The 19500-nt window shown below is 33.4% G+C and overlaps 2 protein-coding genes across 2 annotated transcripts in view; one reads left to right on the plus strand and one right to left on the minus strand.

Moving 5' to 3' along the window:
• LOC141499152 (uncharacterized) overlaps positions 1-7933 on the minus strand; it is a 54584-nt gene extending 46651 nt beyond the window's left edge. Inside the window, 1 exon segment of the mRNA XM_074202037.1 lies at positions 7822-7933. Within this exon segment, the coding sequence (XP_074058138.1) occupies positions 7822-7933 (112 nt within the window).
• A 4972-nt stretch (positions 7934-12905) lies between these two features.
• LOC141501208 (phosphatidylinositol N-acetylglucosaminyltransferase subunit Y-like) lies at positions 12906-19150 on the plus strand. The gene has a single exon (XM_074205001.1). It carries the CDS (start codon positions 12980-12982, stop codon positions 13184-13186), a length of 207 nt encoding a protein of 68 aa, XP_074061102.1. The 5' UTR covers positions 12906-12979; the 3' UTR covers positions 13187-19150.
• The last annotated feature ends 350 nt before the right edge of the window (positions 19151-19500 follow it).

Consider the following 19500-nt stretch of genomic DNA (forward strand, 5'->3'; position numbering starts at 1 on the left):
AGAGTGATTGTAAAGATCAGTTAAGCACAGTAAATTTTTCTATAGTACTCATGAAAATAATAAGTAATAATAATTAAATAAATATTTTTATCAACATTTGACGCAGCAGTAGTTATTTGAAGACAAAGGTGTATTAACTAAAAAGCAATGAGAACTGCACTTAATAAACATTAAAAAATATTTTCTCATGGGAAAATATAACCCAACAACATTTTACTGGAATAATGATTAAATTAGTTCATTAGGGAGAGAGAATGCAGTTCGGGTACACTCAAGGGTAATTCTGTAGTTTAAATGAAACCGTTATTGCTACTCAAACAGTTGTTTTAAAGCCCTCTAGAGTCTCAGCTTATAGTATGTTTACATGTAAAATATGAACTGGGAGCAAAACAAGAAAAGAGCTTTCCAATTGGAAATATGTGGTGATCTTAATAAGTATAATGTAGATATGTTAAGATTATATTAGACTTTAAAAGATTTTGTTGTTCTTAGTGTCAATAAAATTCTTAAATATACTTAACAAGTAAGTTACTGCTTTCAGTTTGGTAAGGGTACTAGACCTGTGTCCATATAATAGCACCTCTTTCAGCCCCATTCCTTCCCACATACAAAGCTTATATGAGAATAAGTTCATGCATAGAGATATGGTCTAGAACATCTATTTAGAATTATTAGACATATATATATATATGTATGTATATATATATATATATATATATATTTCTGGAGGATTGGAAATCATTTATTCTTCTGAACTACAGACTTCAAATATTTTATCCCAGGGAATCTTTTTATTAATCAATTTGTTCTTTCTCTATTAGCCATCAATCTAACCTGAAGTCCTTACCCTTCCCTTTGCAGCAAAACGTGAACTTGATAATCTCTTCTGACTCTTTGGACTCAGTGTTATCGAGATCTCAGTGTTTTAATTAAGCTGAGACCACTAGGACATAAATGTTTGACTAGGTAATTAAGGGAAAAAGTAAATAGAAAGAAAACCAAGTGTAGAAATATAGAACTGTGAGCCATAAATGTATGGTATTACTCAGGATGGATTTATTGGTCCCTTTAGGGCTTTCAAATATGTAAAGAGTAGTATGAATGAGATTTATGCCTATATTTAAGGTAATGCATTAGGTGATGTAAGGAGAATTCCTTTCTATATATTGTTAACTCTTTCCATACTCAACACAACTATCTTTAAAAAAAAAAAAAACTTTGCCTAGTTAAAAGCCTTAATAAAGGAATAATGTAATACTGAAAATTTTAAGTTATTATCAAAGTAACTCTCTGTGAAATTTTTAGCTTTTTGGCAAGGCAAATGGGGTTAAGTGGCTTGCCCAAGGCCACACAGCTAGGTAATTATTAAATGTCTGAGACCAGATTTAAACCCAGGTACTCCTGATTCCAAGGCGAGTGCTTTATCCACTATGCCACCTAGCCGCTGCTGAACTTTTTTTCGTTATAATTCTTAACTATATTCAAATGAACTTTTGGGGTAACAAAGCAAATATTGCTATAATCTTAAAATAATTTTAAGATAATGTAAAAGACAACAGGAGAAAAGATAGACATTGGAATGAAACATGATTGACAGAAGTTAATTTATCTTTGCTCATAAAATACCTTGTGTATTTACTTATTGAGTTTGTATTATACATGCAAACATATATCCACAAATGTATTTAATTAGAAAACATTTTCCAATGTATGTCTTTTTGCTGAAAATTATTGAGTATGAACTTTTCCAAACTAAGAATGGAACTTAGAAAATTCCTAATGTAACACCTGTTATAAAAATACTTAGTTCCTTCTTTCAGTTTTCATGAGGAATGGTTTTAATTATTTTTATTATTATGATCACTCTCTTTTGAACCTTCTTCATTCTCTCAATTTTTTTCTGAAATCTGATATTGGAACCTGAGCTCAGTATTCTAGATGTCATCTGATCAAAACAGTGATAGTAAAACAATCAATATGTAGTCCAGTATTATATACATATTTTTCTATTATATTATCACATCATTGAATCATCTTAATATTATTATCCATTCAATTTAGCTAATAGATTTTTTTCCTAATGAAATTAGGTATATAGTAGGTATAATTCTTCTATCCTGTTATCAGATTTTTTATATTGCGCTACATAATGCTTAATTTTTTCAATATAAAATTTTGACATTTTCTCTTTTCAAGATCTTTTTCAATTTCTATTCTAATATCAAAATATTATTTAACTGTATTTTTAATCATATTAATATTCATTATTTTCCATCTTTACATTCCTCTGTTGATAAAAACATGTTAACAATGTGAGATCACAGGACAAGCCCTGGAAAAATACACAAGGGATATAATTCATGTAGTCAAAAATATGAGACTCCAACCATTCAAGTGATTCTGAATCCATTGAACTGTATTCTCCTTTAAAGCATAATAATTAGTTATACAAATGTAATGGGAGAAATTTGTCAAGTGTTTTGCTGAAATCCATATATGCTATATGTTCATAATGATTTCATGATTTGATAGTATTATGATGCTAACAAAATATGTACCAGTTTTGTGAGACTCTGATTCTTAGAGATATAAAGAAATAACAGAGAGGACCATGCTCAAGTTGATTCAGTTTGGTTCTGCCAGAATTTTTAGAGTTTTTCTTTTGAACAAAGTCCAGAGTTTGAAGGAACTCTCATATTTTGGTAAATCTTTTATCTTGAAACAATTTCAGGGTATGAATGACAAATAGATTTTAATATTCACATTACAGATATATTTCCAAGAGCACTGACATGAAGGGAAACAATAGTGAATCTACAATCTCTATGAACTGCATATCCTAAAGTATAATGTCTGTCTTTTCAAATAAATAACATAGAAATTGAGCTTTGATTTATGGAGACAGATTGAAGATTACATTGTTTTGCATTCATTTCAGGTAAGTATAACCAAATCCTATTAGGACATGAGTTTCATGGACTAATAATGAATATCAATTTTCTGCTTTCCATGCTAAAACTTTGGTGCTGTGTACAATTACACTTTGAGGACAAGCAAGATAGGAAGGAATGGAAGAGTGAGATATATTACAGGATTGTATAAGTCATTCAGAACTTAAAGAAAGTAAATCCTTTCTCAGATAGCAATATGATCTTGAAAAAAATCCAAAAAAGTTATCTGCCCACTGGTATTTTTATTTTCACACTAGTTATTGAAAAGCCTTAGTGTCATGACTATAGGAGTGTTTCAAAATCTGCAAATTACTTCAGAGAAAATTGATCTATTTATACTCTTTTATTGTACATATAAGAGAAATTAGGATGAGAAAAATTGAGTGACTTAGCAAAGATCATAGAGACTAAACTAGAATTCAAGAATCATGACTGTCATCGACAAATGATTGTTAGACTTGTTAAAAGCACTGTGCAAAAGAAAAAGAAACAAAGAAGGAAAAAACACAAAATCTTCCACTTAGTTTTGATTTTATATTCCATATTGAACCTATTTTGCTTCTCTCACTTGAACTACTTGAACCAGAGTTAAACACCAAAACTGTTGTTTAGACCACAGAAAGTTGTTAATCCTTTTGATTCATTTTTAAAGTACAATTTAAACATTTTTTTGGCTTCCTGATACAGAATGTTTATTGATTGCCCAAGTTGGCTTAACTGCTGCATTCAAATGAATGTCCAGGAGGGGAATGCAGAGGCAGGCAGGCAGCTGTTGCTTCCATATCTGCTGTTGCTGTTGGCTCCCCTTCTGCTATTGTTACTCCTCTTCAGTGGCCCCCTAGGGCTTATTGACAGTGATCAGGGCTCTTCCAGGCCAGGAGAAGGAAACCAAATTTTGTAATAAGAAAATTGAAGAGCTGGGACTGAAGATTACGGAACCCATGTTGTTGTCTATTCTCAGAGGATAGGACATAGTTGAATCAAAGCTTGATGAGTAGTCAACACACTATCAGTAAAAGCAGCAGCTTCAAAAAGCAAATAGATGGGGTGGCTAGGTGGCCCATTGTATAGAGCACCAGAACTGGAGTCAGGAGTACCTGAGTTCAAATCTGCCCTCAGACACTTAATAATTACCTAGCTCTGTGTCCGTAGGCAAGCCTCTTAACCCCATTTGCCTTGCAAAAAAAAAAAACAACAAGAAAAACAAAAGCAAATAGAGCAAATATCTGGCACCACAGCTAAAGGACATACTTTTGAGTATAGATTGAATTAAATCTAGTGGGAGTTCATAAAAACCCCTTTAGGTGTACACCATGTTACAAAGTCAGACAGGTTTGAACAAAACTAATAATTTAACAAACAATTTTACATTTAAAATTTCAAGAGTAATTTTAGAACATCTAGTCCAAGTCCCTCATTTATACAGTAGCTAAATCTTTTACCATAGTAATCATAATTTGAACTTAGTACCTCTATTTCCAGAGATTGGATTCTTTTCATTACATCTAATTGCCTTCTGAAGAATAGCTTCATTAAGCCTAAGTCTACAAATATAGATTTAATAGACTGGTCATTCATTTAGCATATATTTATGTTTCCTAATATATGCTCACAAAGATGTGGAGCTATTGAGATTCAAAGAAAAAAAAGACAAAATGCACTTGATTATCCAAAAATTTTAGAATCTTTTCTAGGACAAAAATATGGGCACAGATATGTGTGGGAATATGAGTGTGTATATACACTAATGATGTCTGTCCTTCACTCTTGAAGATCATATCAGGATGATGATGCCATGACAAGCATATGAATTGGATTTGAGTGAGGGGGTGCTATGCTAGGTCACAAGCCTCATTTTCTATGCCAGAATCCTCTGTGTCCAGTGGTCAGCTATAAATCAGAATGACTGGAGATGGGCCTGGATTAGAGGCAATCAGGATTAAGTGACTTGTCCAAGGTCACACAGCTAGTAAGTGTCAAATGTCTGAGACTGAATTCAAATTGCTGTTCTTCTGACTCCAAGGTTGATGCTCTATCCATCTAGCTAGCCATGTATATATTCAATACAGCTACTGTATATATGTTTATGTGAAGACATACATGAATATACACATATGTACTTATAAATTATTTACAAAGTAAATGTTGAGTAAATTTTGGGGGATGAGTTATAAATTATAATTAAAAATTCTATATAAATTCTATTTAAATTATATATAGGGGAGGATAGATGGCGCAGTGGGGAGGCTAGGTGGTGCAGTGGATAGAGTACCAGTCCTGGAGTCAGGAGTACCTGAGTTCAAATCTGACCTCAGACCCTTAATAATTACCTAGCTGTGTGGCCTTGGGCAAGCCACTTAACCCCATTTCCTTACAAAAACTTAAAAAAAAAAAGAATTTGAATAAAAAAAAGTCTTCTGACTCCAAATATAGCATTCTAGGGGAGGCTAGGTGGCATAGTGGATAGAGGACTGGCCCTGGAGTCAGGAGTATCTGGGTTCAAATCCGGTCTCAGACACTTAATAATTACCTAGATGTGTGGCCTTGGGCATGCCACTTTACCCCATTTGCCTTGCAAAATAAATAAATAAATAAATAAACAAATTATATATAATTTATAATTAAAATAATTATAATTATCTTCATGAAGGATACCATAATACTGATATAAGAGGAGATAGAATTCCAAATAGGAAATTTATGGAAAAGCATGGGGAAAGTAAAACATGAAAAGAAGAGATGAAATGTTATGCTTATTCTGGAAAAAGTAGCACATTTTGGCTGGATTGCAGAGTTCATGGTGATAAATCATGTGTATTAAGGTTGCAAAGCCCAGAGAAATTTTGAAGGGGAACAGAAACAAGAAAGAATGAATAATCAAATGAATGAGGAGTTCTTAATATGTATCAGTGGACTAAGTACTGAAGATATAAAATGTAAACAAGAAAAATAGTCTATGACCTCAAGAAATTTAAATATTTTTTATAATTTCATTCAATTTAAAAATGATTTATTCCCACCAAATGGAGAGATTAAATGAAAAAAGAAAAAGAAAAAACATAAATCAAGCAAAACAAATTTCTTCAATGATGCATCCAAATATATATGATTTTCATTCTTTGTTTTTAGTTCATCATCTTTCTTCAACATTAGTTTTCTTATACATGGAGGACAAAACAGAGCAGAGAACTGAGTTTGAAGAGAAGGTATTAAAATATTATGGTTCAGTTGTAAAGAAAACTGATCTCAAATTGTTATATTAGCCAAGGCATTTATTTGCTTATATTTAGGCACCTTCCTAGGATTTTCCTAAGTCATAGTCACTCTGGATTTGCCACAGAGACAGATGATCATTTACCAGATATTCCCTGTTCTGAACATATTTGCCTATTTGCATGTTACTTTCAACCACCGAGGCTTGGAATAGCAGGGACACTACATGAGACAGTGAAGAGTTCTGGTCATATATATATATATATATATATATATATATATATATATATATGTATGTATATATGTATTATGTATATGTGTGTATTATATATGCATATAGGTATATATATATATATATGTATTTGATATATGGATATATAAAAATATAGATGGATAGATAGATTGATAGATAGACAGATAGGCCCTATGATCTGTCAGGTACAATGCTATGTGTCTTTAACAAATATTTTCATTTTTAATCCTCACCAAAAAACCCTTGAGATAGGTGCTCGTATTATCTCAGTTTAACATTTGAGAAAACTGAATCAAAGAGACATTAAGTGACAGCCAGGATCAAACATTTAATTAATGTATAAGACTAGATTTTAATTCAGGACTTCCTGATTTCTGGTCCAATGCTCTATTTATCATTGTATTATTTTTAATGTTTGAAAACTGCTGGAAAGATTTTTAAAAAGTTAACTTTTTTTCTTCTTAGACATAAGAGGGAACCACTTCTTGTTTTATAACTATCTGACTGAATTTATTACTGATTTTTTGATTGACATTATTGGTTAAGGTTGTCAGTCACATATAAATCACATTGCTTTCACAATATTTTTTATCCTTTAAATATTTATTCCATTTAGATCAAAGGTTCTAAACTTTTCTGTGTGTCATGGAACAATCTGGTCATCAGTGGAACCATATACACAATTCTCTTAATATTTTAAATAACATGATATAAATATATAAGATTATAAAAGAAATCATTTGTATTGAAATAAACATGCATCTCTTCCTTCATTCAATTTCATGATTTAGAAGTTAATAATAGTTAATATTTAGGTATTTGGTTGACTATTTTTCCATAGTGAATTGTGAAAAGGTTACTTCATTCTAAAAAAATTCAGTATCAGAATGTCTTTTTTCTTTTTTAATGGATATTTTATTTTTTCAAATACATATTATTAAAGTTTTTCAATATTTATCTATATACATAGGCATATTTTTGAGTTGCAAAATTTCCTTCCACCCTCTCTTCCTATCCTCCTGCCCTCCTGGGTCAAACAATGAAATTAATGTTGCATATACATATTTGTGTTAAACATGTTTACTGATTAGTCATTTTTGGGATTAGGAATTAGGATTAAGTGAAAGAAATATACAGCTAGGTGGTGCAGTGGATAGAGCACTGGCCCTGGGCAAGCCATTAAACCCCCTTGCCTTGCAAAAGATCAAACTCAAAAAAAGTGAAAGATATATATAATAAATATTTTTTAAAAAAATTGAATGCAGAACAGTTCTGGCCAAGATGTTAGAGAGAAGACAGGCACTGTGTTGCCCTCTTCCCCGTCAGAAACAATGTGAAAGAAACCTCTTAACAGAAATTTGATTAACAAAACTGATAAAGAGAAGCTAGGAGAGGAACACCTACCAAGAAGGTTTATCTTAGGGGACTGTGGATGAACTGGTGGATGGGGAGATGAGAGCAAAGGATGAGTGCTGGAACAGTAGCTGGGAGAAGCCAGAGAACCAGTCTCAGACATGGGGTAATTGGTGTTTATCAGGTACGAGATCCAACTTTAGCTACCGAGTCTATGGCCAGTGGGGAGAGGAGATACAGGAGAGTGAGTTCCAGAGTAGAGATTCATCATAGGCCTGGAAAACAACCAACTTGGCCAGGGATCTGAGCTCCACACTTTCAGTGGAGTCCTTTGCCCAGAACAAACAACAAACAACCCATTATCCCCTCAGGCTAAGGCACCTTCAACAGCATTCACTCAAGTGATTAACTCCCTCCCCCAGGGGCCAGTACAGTGTTCAAGGTCAACACAGTCCCTGACACTGAGGGCCCCAAGAAAGTAACCAGAGGCCCCTACTGGCCAGCACTTAGAATTACTAAGCCAAGTGAACAAAGCCTCTAGGATCTTCCAAAGCAAACCTCTGAGAGCCAGCCCCTGCCCAACACACGATCCTAGAAAGATGAAGAAAGGACAGAGTAATGGCCCATGGAGAAATAGAAAGAAGAAAGCAGATTTTAACCCATAGACATCTAGTACTGCTAAGGAGAATAGGAACTGGACTCCAGACCAGAAAGACTTCCTTGAAGAAATCAGGAAAAAGTTTAAAAGTTAATTGGAGTGGGTGGCTAGGTGGCATAGTGGATAAAGCACCAGCCTTGGAGTCAGGAGTACCTGGGTTCAAATCTGGTCTCAGACACTTAATAATTACCTAGCTGTGTGGCCTTGGGCAAGCCACTTAACCCCATTTGCCTTACAAAAACCTAAAAAAAAAGTCAATTGCAAAACCTGGGAAAAGAAACTCAAGAGAAAATTAATACCTTGCAAGAGAAATTAACATCTTGCAACAAGAAAATAAAACCTTGGAAAAACTATTGGAAAAATACAAAATGAAAACAATTTTTCTAATATCAATTGGGCAGATGCAAAAAGAAAATGACACTCTCAAAACTAAACTTAGGCAAATGGAAAACTCCTGCAAATATAGAATAAACCAACTGGAAAAGTAGTTGCAAAAGATAAATGAAGAGAACTCTTCTTCTCTAGAAAAAAGACTAGATTATGTGGAAAGTAAAGACTTAATGAGACAACAAGATTACATTTAACAAAACCAAAAGAATGAAAAAAAAAAGAAGAAAATGTAAAATACCTCATCAGCAAAACCACTGACCTTGAGAATACATCAAGAAGGGAGAATCTGAGAATTATAGGTCTTCCTGAAATCACTGAAGAGAAAAAAAAGCCTGGACTTAATATTCCAGGACTTATTGATGGAAAATTGCCCCAATATCATGGAAGCAGAGGGCAAAATGAGTATTGAAAGAATATATCGATCCCCTGCAGAAGGAGATCCTAAAAGGAAAACACCAGGGAATGTTGTGGCCAAAAATCCAAAACAATCAGACTAAAGAATAAATTCTGCAAGCATGCAGAAAGAAAAAAAAATTAAATACCAAGAAGCCACAGTAAGGATTACACAGGACCTGGCCACAGAAACATTAAGAGAATAAATGGCTTGGAATGAAATATTCCTAAGAGTAAGGGAGCCAAGAATCCACTATCTGTCAAAGCTAGCCTTCTCTTTCAGGGGGAAAAGATGAACATTTAATGAAATGGAAGACTTCCAACAATTCCTGATGACAAAACCAGAGCTTAATAGAAGATTTGGATATCAAACAGGAGTTTCATGAGATATATGAAAAGGTTAAAAAAAGGTAGAGAAAAAAACTGCTATCCAATAACTTGAAAGTGGCTACATACCTATTTGGGAGAAATAGTCTCATAACTCTTGAGAAATGTAACTCAATTAGAGAGAATATACACTTAGAAGTTATGGACACTCATAATTTTTCTATGACTCAGATAGAGTGATTTAAGAGCAATGCATCCTTCATAAGAAGATGCGAGACTAAATGTGGTAAATATCATTACATCAAGAGGTACAAAAGACCTATTGTAATTGAGGGGAAGAAGGGAGGAAATGAGAACCACCTGAATCTTCATCTCATCAGACTTGACTTAAATTTAACTTAGACACACTCAGTTAAGTTAAGAAACTTAACTTACATTTCAAGCATTAAAAAGGGGGAAAGGGGAGGGGGGAGAGGGAGGCAGAGCAAAACGGGAATTAACAGAAGGAAGGGAAGAGGGGGGAAAAGGGAAAGGGAAAAGAAAGGGGGTTGATATAAGAGGACAAACAAACTGAAGGTGGTGGTATTCAGAAACAAAATGAAGGGGAATATGGATAAAGCGGAAAAAGAGGGAAAAATACAAACAGAAGAAAGCTGCCATGGAGGGCAATAAAGAGGTAGTGATTAGAACTTTGATTGTGAATGGAATAAATTTGCCCTTAAAAAGTAAGCAAGTAGCAGAATGGATTAAAATCCAGAATTCTACAATATGCTGCTTACAAGAAACTCAATTGAAGGAGTGCCTTGCATATAGAGTAAAGGGAAAAGGTTTGAGCAAAATATATTTTGCTTCAGATGAAGGGAAAAAAGCAGTGGTAGCAATACTCATTTCAGGCAAAGCAGCTGCAAAAATAGTGATAAAAGTGATAAAGAAGGAAACTATATCCTCCTACAAGCTACCATAGATTATAAAATAATTTCAATAATAAATATCTATGCACCAAATAGTATATCATCTAAAATCTTAGAGGAAATTTGAAAGAACTACAGGAAGACATACACAACAAAACTCTTCTAGTGGGAGACTTCAAATTCCGTGCTCAGATTTAGATAAATCGAATCATAAAATAAACAAGAAGGAAGTTAAGGAGGTAAATAGATTGTTAGAAAACCTAGATATGATAGACCTATGGACAAAATTGAATGGGGATAGAAAGGAATATATGTTTTTTTCTGCAGTACATGGCACTTACACAAAAATTGACATTGTACTAGGGCATAAAAATCTAATGATCAATTTCAGAAAGTCAAATATAGTTAATACATCTTTCTCAGATTGTAATGCAATAATAATTATATGCAGTACTAAACCAGGGAGATAGAGACCCAGAACTAATTGCAAACCAAAGAACCTGATTTTAAAGAATGGGTGGATCAAGCAACAAATTATAGAAAGAATTAATTTTTCATCCTAGATAATGAAAATAATGAAAGAACATACCAAAGCCTATGGGATATACTCAAGGCAACTGTCAGTAGATATATTATATCTTTAAATGCTATCATGAATAAATTAGAGAAAGAGGAAATCAATGAACTAAATATGCAAGTAAAAATTAGAGAAAGAAGAAATTAAAAACCCCCAATTAAATACCAAGCTAGAAATTCTTAAAGTTAAAGGAAAAATTAATAAAATTGAAAGCAAGAAAACTATTGAGCTAATAAAACCAATAGTTGATTTTATGCAAAAAACAATAAAATTGGTAAACCTCTGATCAATTTTCATGTAAAAAAAGAATGCAGAAAACCAAGTTGCTAGTTTCATAAATGAAAAAGGTGGAAATTAAAGTAATAATTCGGGAATATTTTGCTCAACTCTATGCCAAAAAATTTGACACTATAAGTAAAATGGATGAATATTTTTCAAAAATATAAATTGCCTAGGTTAACTGAAGAGAAAATTACAAACCTAAATAACCCTATCTCAGAAAGAGAAATTCAACAAGGCATTATTGAACTCCCCAAGAAAAAAATCTCCAGGGCCAGATGGATGCACAAGTGAATTCTATCAAATATTTAAGAAACAACTGGTTCTAATTATAGAAAATCTCTTTGGAAAACGAGGTGAAGATGGAACTCTGCCTAAATATTTCCTATGACACCAATATGGTGCTAATACTTAAAACAGGAAGAGTTAAAAAAAGAGATAGAAAATTATAAACCTATCTCTCTGATGAATGTAAATGCAAAAATCTGCAATAAAATGTTAGCAAGAGGTTTAAAACAAGTTATCACTAGAATAATATATTATGATAATGTAGGAATTATCTCAGGAAAGCAGGGTTGGTTCAGTATTAGGAAAACTATTAGTATAATTAAATATATCAATAATCAGAAACCATCATATCAATAGATGCTGAAAAAGATTTTGACAAAATACAGCAGCCATTTCTACTACAAATACTAGAGAGTGTAGAAATAAATGGATTGTTCATAAGAATAATAAGCATTACCTATCTGAAACCATCGACAAGCATTATATGCAATGGGGATAGGTAGAAGTATTCCCAATAAGATCAGGGGTGAAACAAGGATGACCATTATCAACACTGCTATTTAATATTGTATTAAAAAATGTTAGCTTCAGCAATAAGAGAAGAAAAAGAAATTGAAGGAATTAGAAATGTGAAGGAAGAGACAAAACTCTCTTTGCAAATGACGTAATGTTATACCTAGAGAATCCCAAAAAATCAGCTAAAAACTACTAAAATAATTAACACCTTTAGCAAAGTAGCAGGATATAAAATAAATCCTCATAAATAATCCGCATTTCTAAACATGGTTATCAAGATACAGCAGAAAGAGCTAGAAAGAGAAATCCCATTGAAAGTAACTTCAGGGGCCGGCCCCCAGCACAGCTCGGGGCCGCCCCGCCCATGGCCTAGAGGCAGCAAGACTGGCCTGGTCTTGCCTTCAGGAGGGCTGCGGGAGGGCTGCGGGAGGGCTGCGGGAGGGCTGCGGGAGGGCTGAGGGAGGGCTGCGGGAGGGCTGGCTCTGGGCCTGCCCTGACATGCACGTGGCTGCAGCGAGCAGGGCGGGAGACCGCCTGCGTTCCAGGAGGGACCCCAAGTGACCGCGCTGGGAAGAAGGGCTCCAGTGGGATCTGCCAGGACCGCGAGGCCAGGGATCCAGCAAGGAGGGCGCCCTGCCGCCCCCTGCCCTGGGCCTCAGAGTCGAGCAAAAAGAAGTATGAAATGTCAACAAATGAACTGATTAATGAAGAATTAAGAATTGCTTATCCAGTCGTCGATGGCATTCCTAATATGATACAGGCAGCAAGAATGATCCACCAGAATAAGCAACAGGAAGAAAAATAACACGAGTACTCAATTTCTATTAAGGAATCATACATTGGAGGAGGGAAAGATAAACAGTCAAGAAAATGTTTCTGTCTCTGCCCACACTGACTGTGCTTGTTCTCCTGATTTCTTTAGCTGGATTGTTTTACTCAGCTTCTACAAATGAACACTTCTCCCACAGTTGCACCAGCACAAGCAGCCTCTGCTGTAAAAGTCTTCTCTTGCCGATGACCATTCCACTGTATGTGTTCTTTCACCTCTGGACATGGATGGGTATTAAGCTCTTTTGACACAATTAATACCATGACTGACCCTGAGACACTAAATGCTCTTAGACCCTGTTATTAATATTAAACAGAAAAATGTATAATTCTACTACATTTAACTCTTAATACACTGGAATGATCCCATTTTCAAAGGGAACTAAGATTTCCAACCCTCTCAGGAGTAAAGAAAGTTAAATGAGTTTCTTTTTGATCTTACCTTTTCCATAATTGAAGGGGGGAAGAGAGGAGTCACTGTATTTGTTTCATTAAAATACTCTTTTCTTGGACTTACAAGTCCTAATCTGGATCTGAATAAATGCTTGCTTTTTAGTTTTAATTATGCTCAATTAAAACTTCAATACATTAAAAAAAAAAAGAAAGTAACCTCAGACAATATAAAATATGTGGGAGTCTACGTGCCAAGGCAGACTCAAAAACTTTTTGAAAACAATTTAAGTAACTGGGCAAACATCTACTGCTCATTGATAGGTCAAGCTAATATATAAAAATGACAATTCAACCAAAACTAAGCAACTTGTTTAGTGCCCTACCAATCAAAATTCCCCCAAAATCCCTACTGCAACAAGTTAAAAAAAGTTGTAAATAAATTTATATAGACTTTAAAGTCAAGAAATTCCAGGGATTCAATGAAAAACAGTACAGAAGAAGGTGACTTAGCCTTCCCAGATCTAAAATTATACTATAAAGCATCAGTCATCAAAACTGTCTGGTATTGGCTAAGATATAGAGTGATTGATCAGTGGAGTAGACTAGTTGCAATATCAGGAAATGGTTTCAGTAATCTGCTGTTTGATAAACCCAAAGAGTCCAACTATTGGGATAAAAACTCTCTCCAATAAAAACTGTTGGTAAAATTAGAAGTTAGTATGGAAGAAACTTAGATGAGACCAACACCTCATAGTCTATACCAAGATAAGATCAAAATAAATACAAGATCTAGACATAAAAAAAAAACAATATTATATAAGCAAACTAGAATATCAATGAGTAGCTTCCCTGTCAGACCACTGGAAAGGGAAGCAGTTCATGATCAAGCAAGAGATGGAGCACATTACTAAAAAAAAAAAAACAAAAAACTAGATAATTTTGATTATACAAAATTAAAAAGCTATTCCACAGGAAAAAAAAAATTGTAATGAAGATCAAAAGAAATGTAGTAAATTAGGAAACAATTTTTGCAATTATTATTTCTGACAAAGCATTCATTTCTAAAATATACAGAGAACTGAGTTAAATTAAAAAAAAATATATCATTCCCCAATTGAAAAATGGTCAAACGATATGCAAAGGCAATTTACAGATGAGGAAGTCAAAGCAATCCATAGCCATATAAAAATTGCTCCAAATAATTACTTATTAGAGAACTGCAAATTAAAGCATCTATGAAATACCACCTCACACCTCTCAGACTGGCCAATATTACCAGAAAGGACAATGATCAATGTTGGAAGGAATGTGGGAAATCAGAGACATTAATACATTGTTGGTGGAACTGTGAACTCATCCCAACTTTCTGGAGAGCAATTTGGAATTATGCCTAAAGGGCAACAAAAATGCACAATACCACCACTGGGTCTATACATTGAAGAGATGATGAAAAAGTAAGAACATCACTTGCACAAAAATATTCATAGCAGTCCTGTATGTGGTAGCAAAGAATTGGAAATTAAATGAATGTCCTTCAATTTGGAAATGGCTTAACAATATGTGGTATCTGTATGTCATGGAACACTATTGTTCTATAAGAAATAAGGAGTGATGGGAATTCCAGGAAGCCTGGAAGGATTTGCATGAACTGATGCAGAGTGAGATGAACAGAACGAGAAAAACATTGTATACCCTACCAGCAATAAGGGGGTGATGAACAACCTTGATGGACTTGCTCATTCCATCAGTGCTACAACCAAGGAATATTTTGGTTAATCTGTGATCGGGAATGCCATCTGTATCCAGAATTGAGGAGTTTGAACAAAGACAAAAAACTATTACCTTCAGATTAGAAAACAAAACATTGTTTTCTGTAATATTGCTATCTCATATTTTATTTTTCTTCCTTAAGGATATGATTTCTCTCTCATTTCATTCAACTGAGAACAATGTATGCCCTGGAAACAATGTAAAAAAAAATAATGGAATGCTTTCTGTGGAGGGTGGGAAGAGGGAAGCAAGAATGGGAGAAAAATTGTAAAATTAAAAATGAAGAAAATATTTCAAAATAAGTGAATGCAATATTCATCAGATTCAGAAGGGTTTTTTGGTTTATTTTTACTTTCCTTAGTTTTGTTTTTTCTTCCTTTGGGTAGGGCTAGCATTGTGCATAGCCTGTTTACTTGATTTGTCTGAACTCACTGAACTGTTGAGAGGAGTTGCATCCATCAAAGTTGATCATCTCACAATATTGTTGTTCATATGTAAAATGTTCTCTTGTTTCTGCTCCCTTTGCTCAGTATCAGATCCTGTAACTCATTCCATGCTTCTATAGAGTCTGATCATATATAATTTCTTATAGAATATTAGTATTTGATATTATTCATGTACCATAGGATTCATCTATCATAATTTGTTTAACCATGTCCCAATTGATGGGCATCCCCTCAATCTCCAATTCTTTGCCACTACAAAATGCTGCCATGCATATTAGAATGCCTATTTAAAATAAGAGAGATGATAAGTATTTAAAACTATAGTGTATCAGGCTGTCTTCACTGAATGGATTATGCAGGAAACTAGTTTCAACCATGGAGGACAGGAATTCATTATTCATGAAAAAGTAAAAAAAAAAATTAGACAAAAGCCAATGTGGTTCATTATCTTTTTTGCAACGTTTTTAACAATAACTGGCTATGTAACTTAAAGACCATGGAATAAACTCTATACACTTGTTTGTTCATCTCTGAAATGAAGGATTTGAACTAGAGGACCCCTTATGTCCCTTCTAACTTCTAAGTCTATGAATGCATAGGTCTATATTTATCATTAAATCTTATTTTCTTATCTGTTAATTCTGGGTAGTAAACAATGAATATATAGTTATTTTATTTGAAGGAGAAAGATTCATTGAAATGCAAACAAGACAATTCATACTGCTCATAACTGCTCATTTCTACATTATTTGACATAAGAATAAGTCAAAAGAATTTAAGAAAAAATATAGTAAATAAACTATTTTTACTATCTACCCTGAATCCTGACTCCATTTGAAGGAAGATATGATAAAAAATAATGCAAGTTAGAATACTTAAATATTTTCCCAGCTGAAGTCACTTAGGGTGTTAGGATAGTTTTTGTTTATTTATTTTTTTGTTTTTCTTAATCTAGACAATAACATCATCAGGGTTAATTCTTAAAATCTACAATTAAACAATGAAAAAAAAAGTGCAAGACATTTCCTATCAGAAAAATGAATTTAGATGATTGCATTAGAGTATTAAGTTGCTCCAGCAAAACTCCTAAAACTAATGAACTCTTATAAATATGCTCTATTCTACCTTCCCAACTCTCTCCCCTCATACCCCTGATATGCCATTTGACTAGGAATGATGAAATATCACTGTCTCCAAAGAAAGTTATAGGCATGCTATTAACAAAGAAATTAAATTTAGGAATCTAGGAAAGCTAGAAAAGATAGAAAAGCTAGAAAAACGAATTCTGGGAAAAGAGAAAAGCCTTTTATATAGCAGCAAAAAAGGAATAAGTAAGAGAATCCATAAGGTCTCTTTATATTCATGAAATTTCAAGAGATCTAGAAGTAGTCTGTCAATATATAAGGTTACTGGGGAAAAACTGTATAGAATAAATTTGGAGGGATTTGAATCTGAACTGTTATTCTCATTGATGTATTTATCCTTATCCTACATCAGTGAGATAAAAAATTAAGCAAAGAATATGTAGTTATCAAATATTTTTTAAATGAGTTCAATTACTGAGTTCTCAATATTAAACTTTAAATAATCTGGACCCAGGTAAATAACCATACACATGTAGTTGGAGAAGTTTTGGGAAATATAGCTTTTAAAACAGAAAATGGAAGTGGAAAGTTAGGAAATATTGGAGAATTTTCTGGAACCCTTGGGAGAGAAATACCCATCCATGAGTCTAATGACCATGGCTAAAATATGAACCCGAAAAATAGATCAATTAGCCTGCAAAGATGTCTGCTGTGGTAAATAGAAAATTCTGATTATTGGGGGTAGTGATTTGGTAACTCTTCAGTACTACTGAGATCACACAGTAAATCAGTACTAGTCAGTACTTCCAAAAAATAGGAAAATGAAGATTTGAACCATGGAAGAAGAGGTAGAGAAAAAAAAATCAGTCAAGGGAGAAATGAGGAGTATTGCCAATGCAAATGGAAGGATTTATTTTCAGAATAATTTCTTCACTTGAAGGAGACAAGGGAAGATATTACTTTTGTAATTATGGAAAAATGTCTTTTTTAGCCAAAATTTAAGTTATCTCCTTCAAGGACAGCAAGTAATTGTTCCACCAGCATATGAGATTATTTGCTTTATTATATCCTTGTACAAAGATTGGGAACTAATATTAAACCCCTAAGTAGCTGATGGATTTCTATATTGTTAGCTTAAAAAGATGTGTATAATGGTTTTGGGTCCCATTTTCCTGGTAAAAAAGAAATAAATTAGTCTTAATACCAAGACATAACCAGTTGGAACTGAGTCACCTTAGAGGATAGAATAGGTTTTTTGACATTATAGATATCCATGTACTTTTTAGGAAATGGTCAGCAAAGGAATTGTGATTCCATATCCCTGGAGACTCTATAGTAACATTTGATAGGACAATGTTCATTTGAATGATAATGATAATTAGCATGTTCAGGGGAACTTTGATGGTTTTATTCAATACAATTTTTAAGAGAAACTATTTTTGGGGTATTGCCTACTGGACTACTTCCTTGAAATTTGTTACCATTCTGTCTAATTCATCAAAAGAATCTTTCAACCTTCCTTTGCCACAGAACACTAAGATCCCTACTTCTGGACATATACTCAAAACACTAAATCTAGAAGAATGAAACACCTGTCCTCATTCTGTCCTCTCAGGGATTGGATTTGGAAATTTCCAAAGATGTTAAATCAAGCTCCATGGGTTCTAAACCACCCACAAAAATCATCAGTGAAGGCCAAAACACATTAAATTGTTAATTGTTTGACACAGCAAATAAAAATAATTGAATATGGATAATGTTCATTTGTGAATTTTTAAATAAATATGTAACACAAAAGGATTTGTTTTTATTTGAATTTGACAACACAGGGTGGCCTACTGCTGTGGGTGTAGGCATTTCTTTTCCCAACATATCTGAAATTTCTCAGAGCAATGGACACACAGAAAACCAAGCCTCTAAAATTTTGAATACAACTCCTCCTGCTTCAAGGGCCTCAGGCATTAAACACACAAACAAAGCCAGAAAACAAAGAAACAAGGAAACCAAATCAAATAAGAAATATAAAACTCTAAATCTGAGTTACTCAATGCAGAATTTCCTTTGACTTTGCACTAGCACTTACCCTGGAATATAATGAGCATTCCAGAAATTCTTTTTAACTGCACATTTTTTGATTTATCTTTAGGTGAGATAAAGATGTTGTTATCTATTATGATTACCATCAGATCCCTTGGGGAATTTGGCAAATGTTTTCATTAAACATTGAAGAGTAACCCTAACCCTAACCTATATTTGTATTTTCTTTATACTTACCAAAGAAGAAAAGGAAATACATATTTACTGGCACCTGTTTTGTACCAGGTACAAATATTATTTCATTATTTTCTTACAAGTGCCCTGTGATATAGGTGCTGTTATTACCTCCATTTTACAAGTGAAGAAACCCATGGAAACATGTTCAGTGAATTGTCCATAGTCATGTAACTACTAAGTAGATGAAGATGGATTTGAACTAAAGTTTTCCTAAGTTCTGCTCTATCCACTGCATTACCTAACGAATAAACAAGAAGAATTTATATGTTGAATGAAGATTTAATCCTAAAATTATGTTCTTATTATATTTAAAAACATGAGTCCATTTTTCATAGGTTAATAAAAAGACTAATAAAAGAAATTGATCAATATTATTTTTAGCTACATCTAAGTCATAAATGGTTGTTTAGTCTTAAAATTAAAAAAAAAACATGATTTTGACAATATAATTGAGTTATCTTTATGGATAATGACAATAATAATTAATAATAATGAAAATAAATAGTCTCAAGGAGAGACTAGGGAACATCATGGTAGAACCAAGAAAGTGTCTTTTTGCTAAAGACCAAGAAGTATTAATACTATGATCTTTCAT

Source organism: Macrotis lagotis, chromosome X (genome assembly GCF_037893015.1).
Source record: "Macrotis lagotis isolate mMagLag1 chromosome X, bilby.v1.9.chrom.fasta, whole genome shotgun sequence".
NCBI classification, from domain to species: domain Eukaryota; kingdom Metazoa; phylum Chordata; class Mammalia; order Peramelemorphia; family Peramelidae; genus Macrotis; species Macrotis lagotis.

Excerpts from the sequence above, each read along its gene's own strand:
- LOC141501208 (XM_074205001.1), top strand. The coding sequence starts at position 12,980 with ATGTTTCTGTCTCTGCCCACACTGACTGTGCTTGTTCTCCTGATTTCT.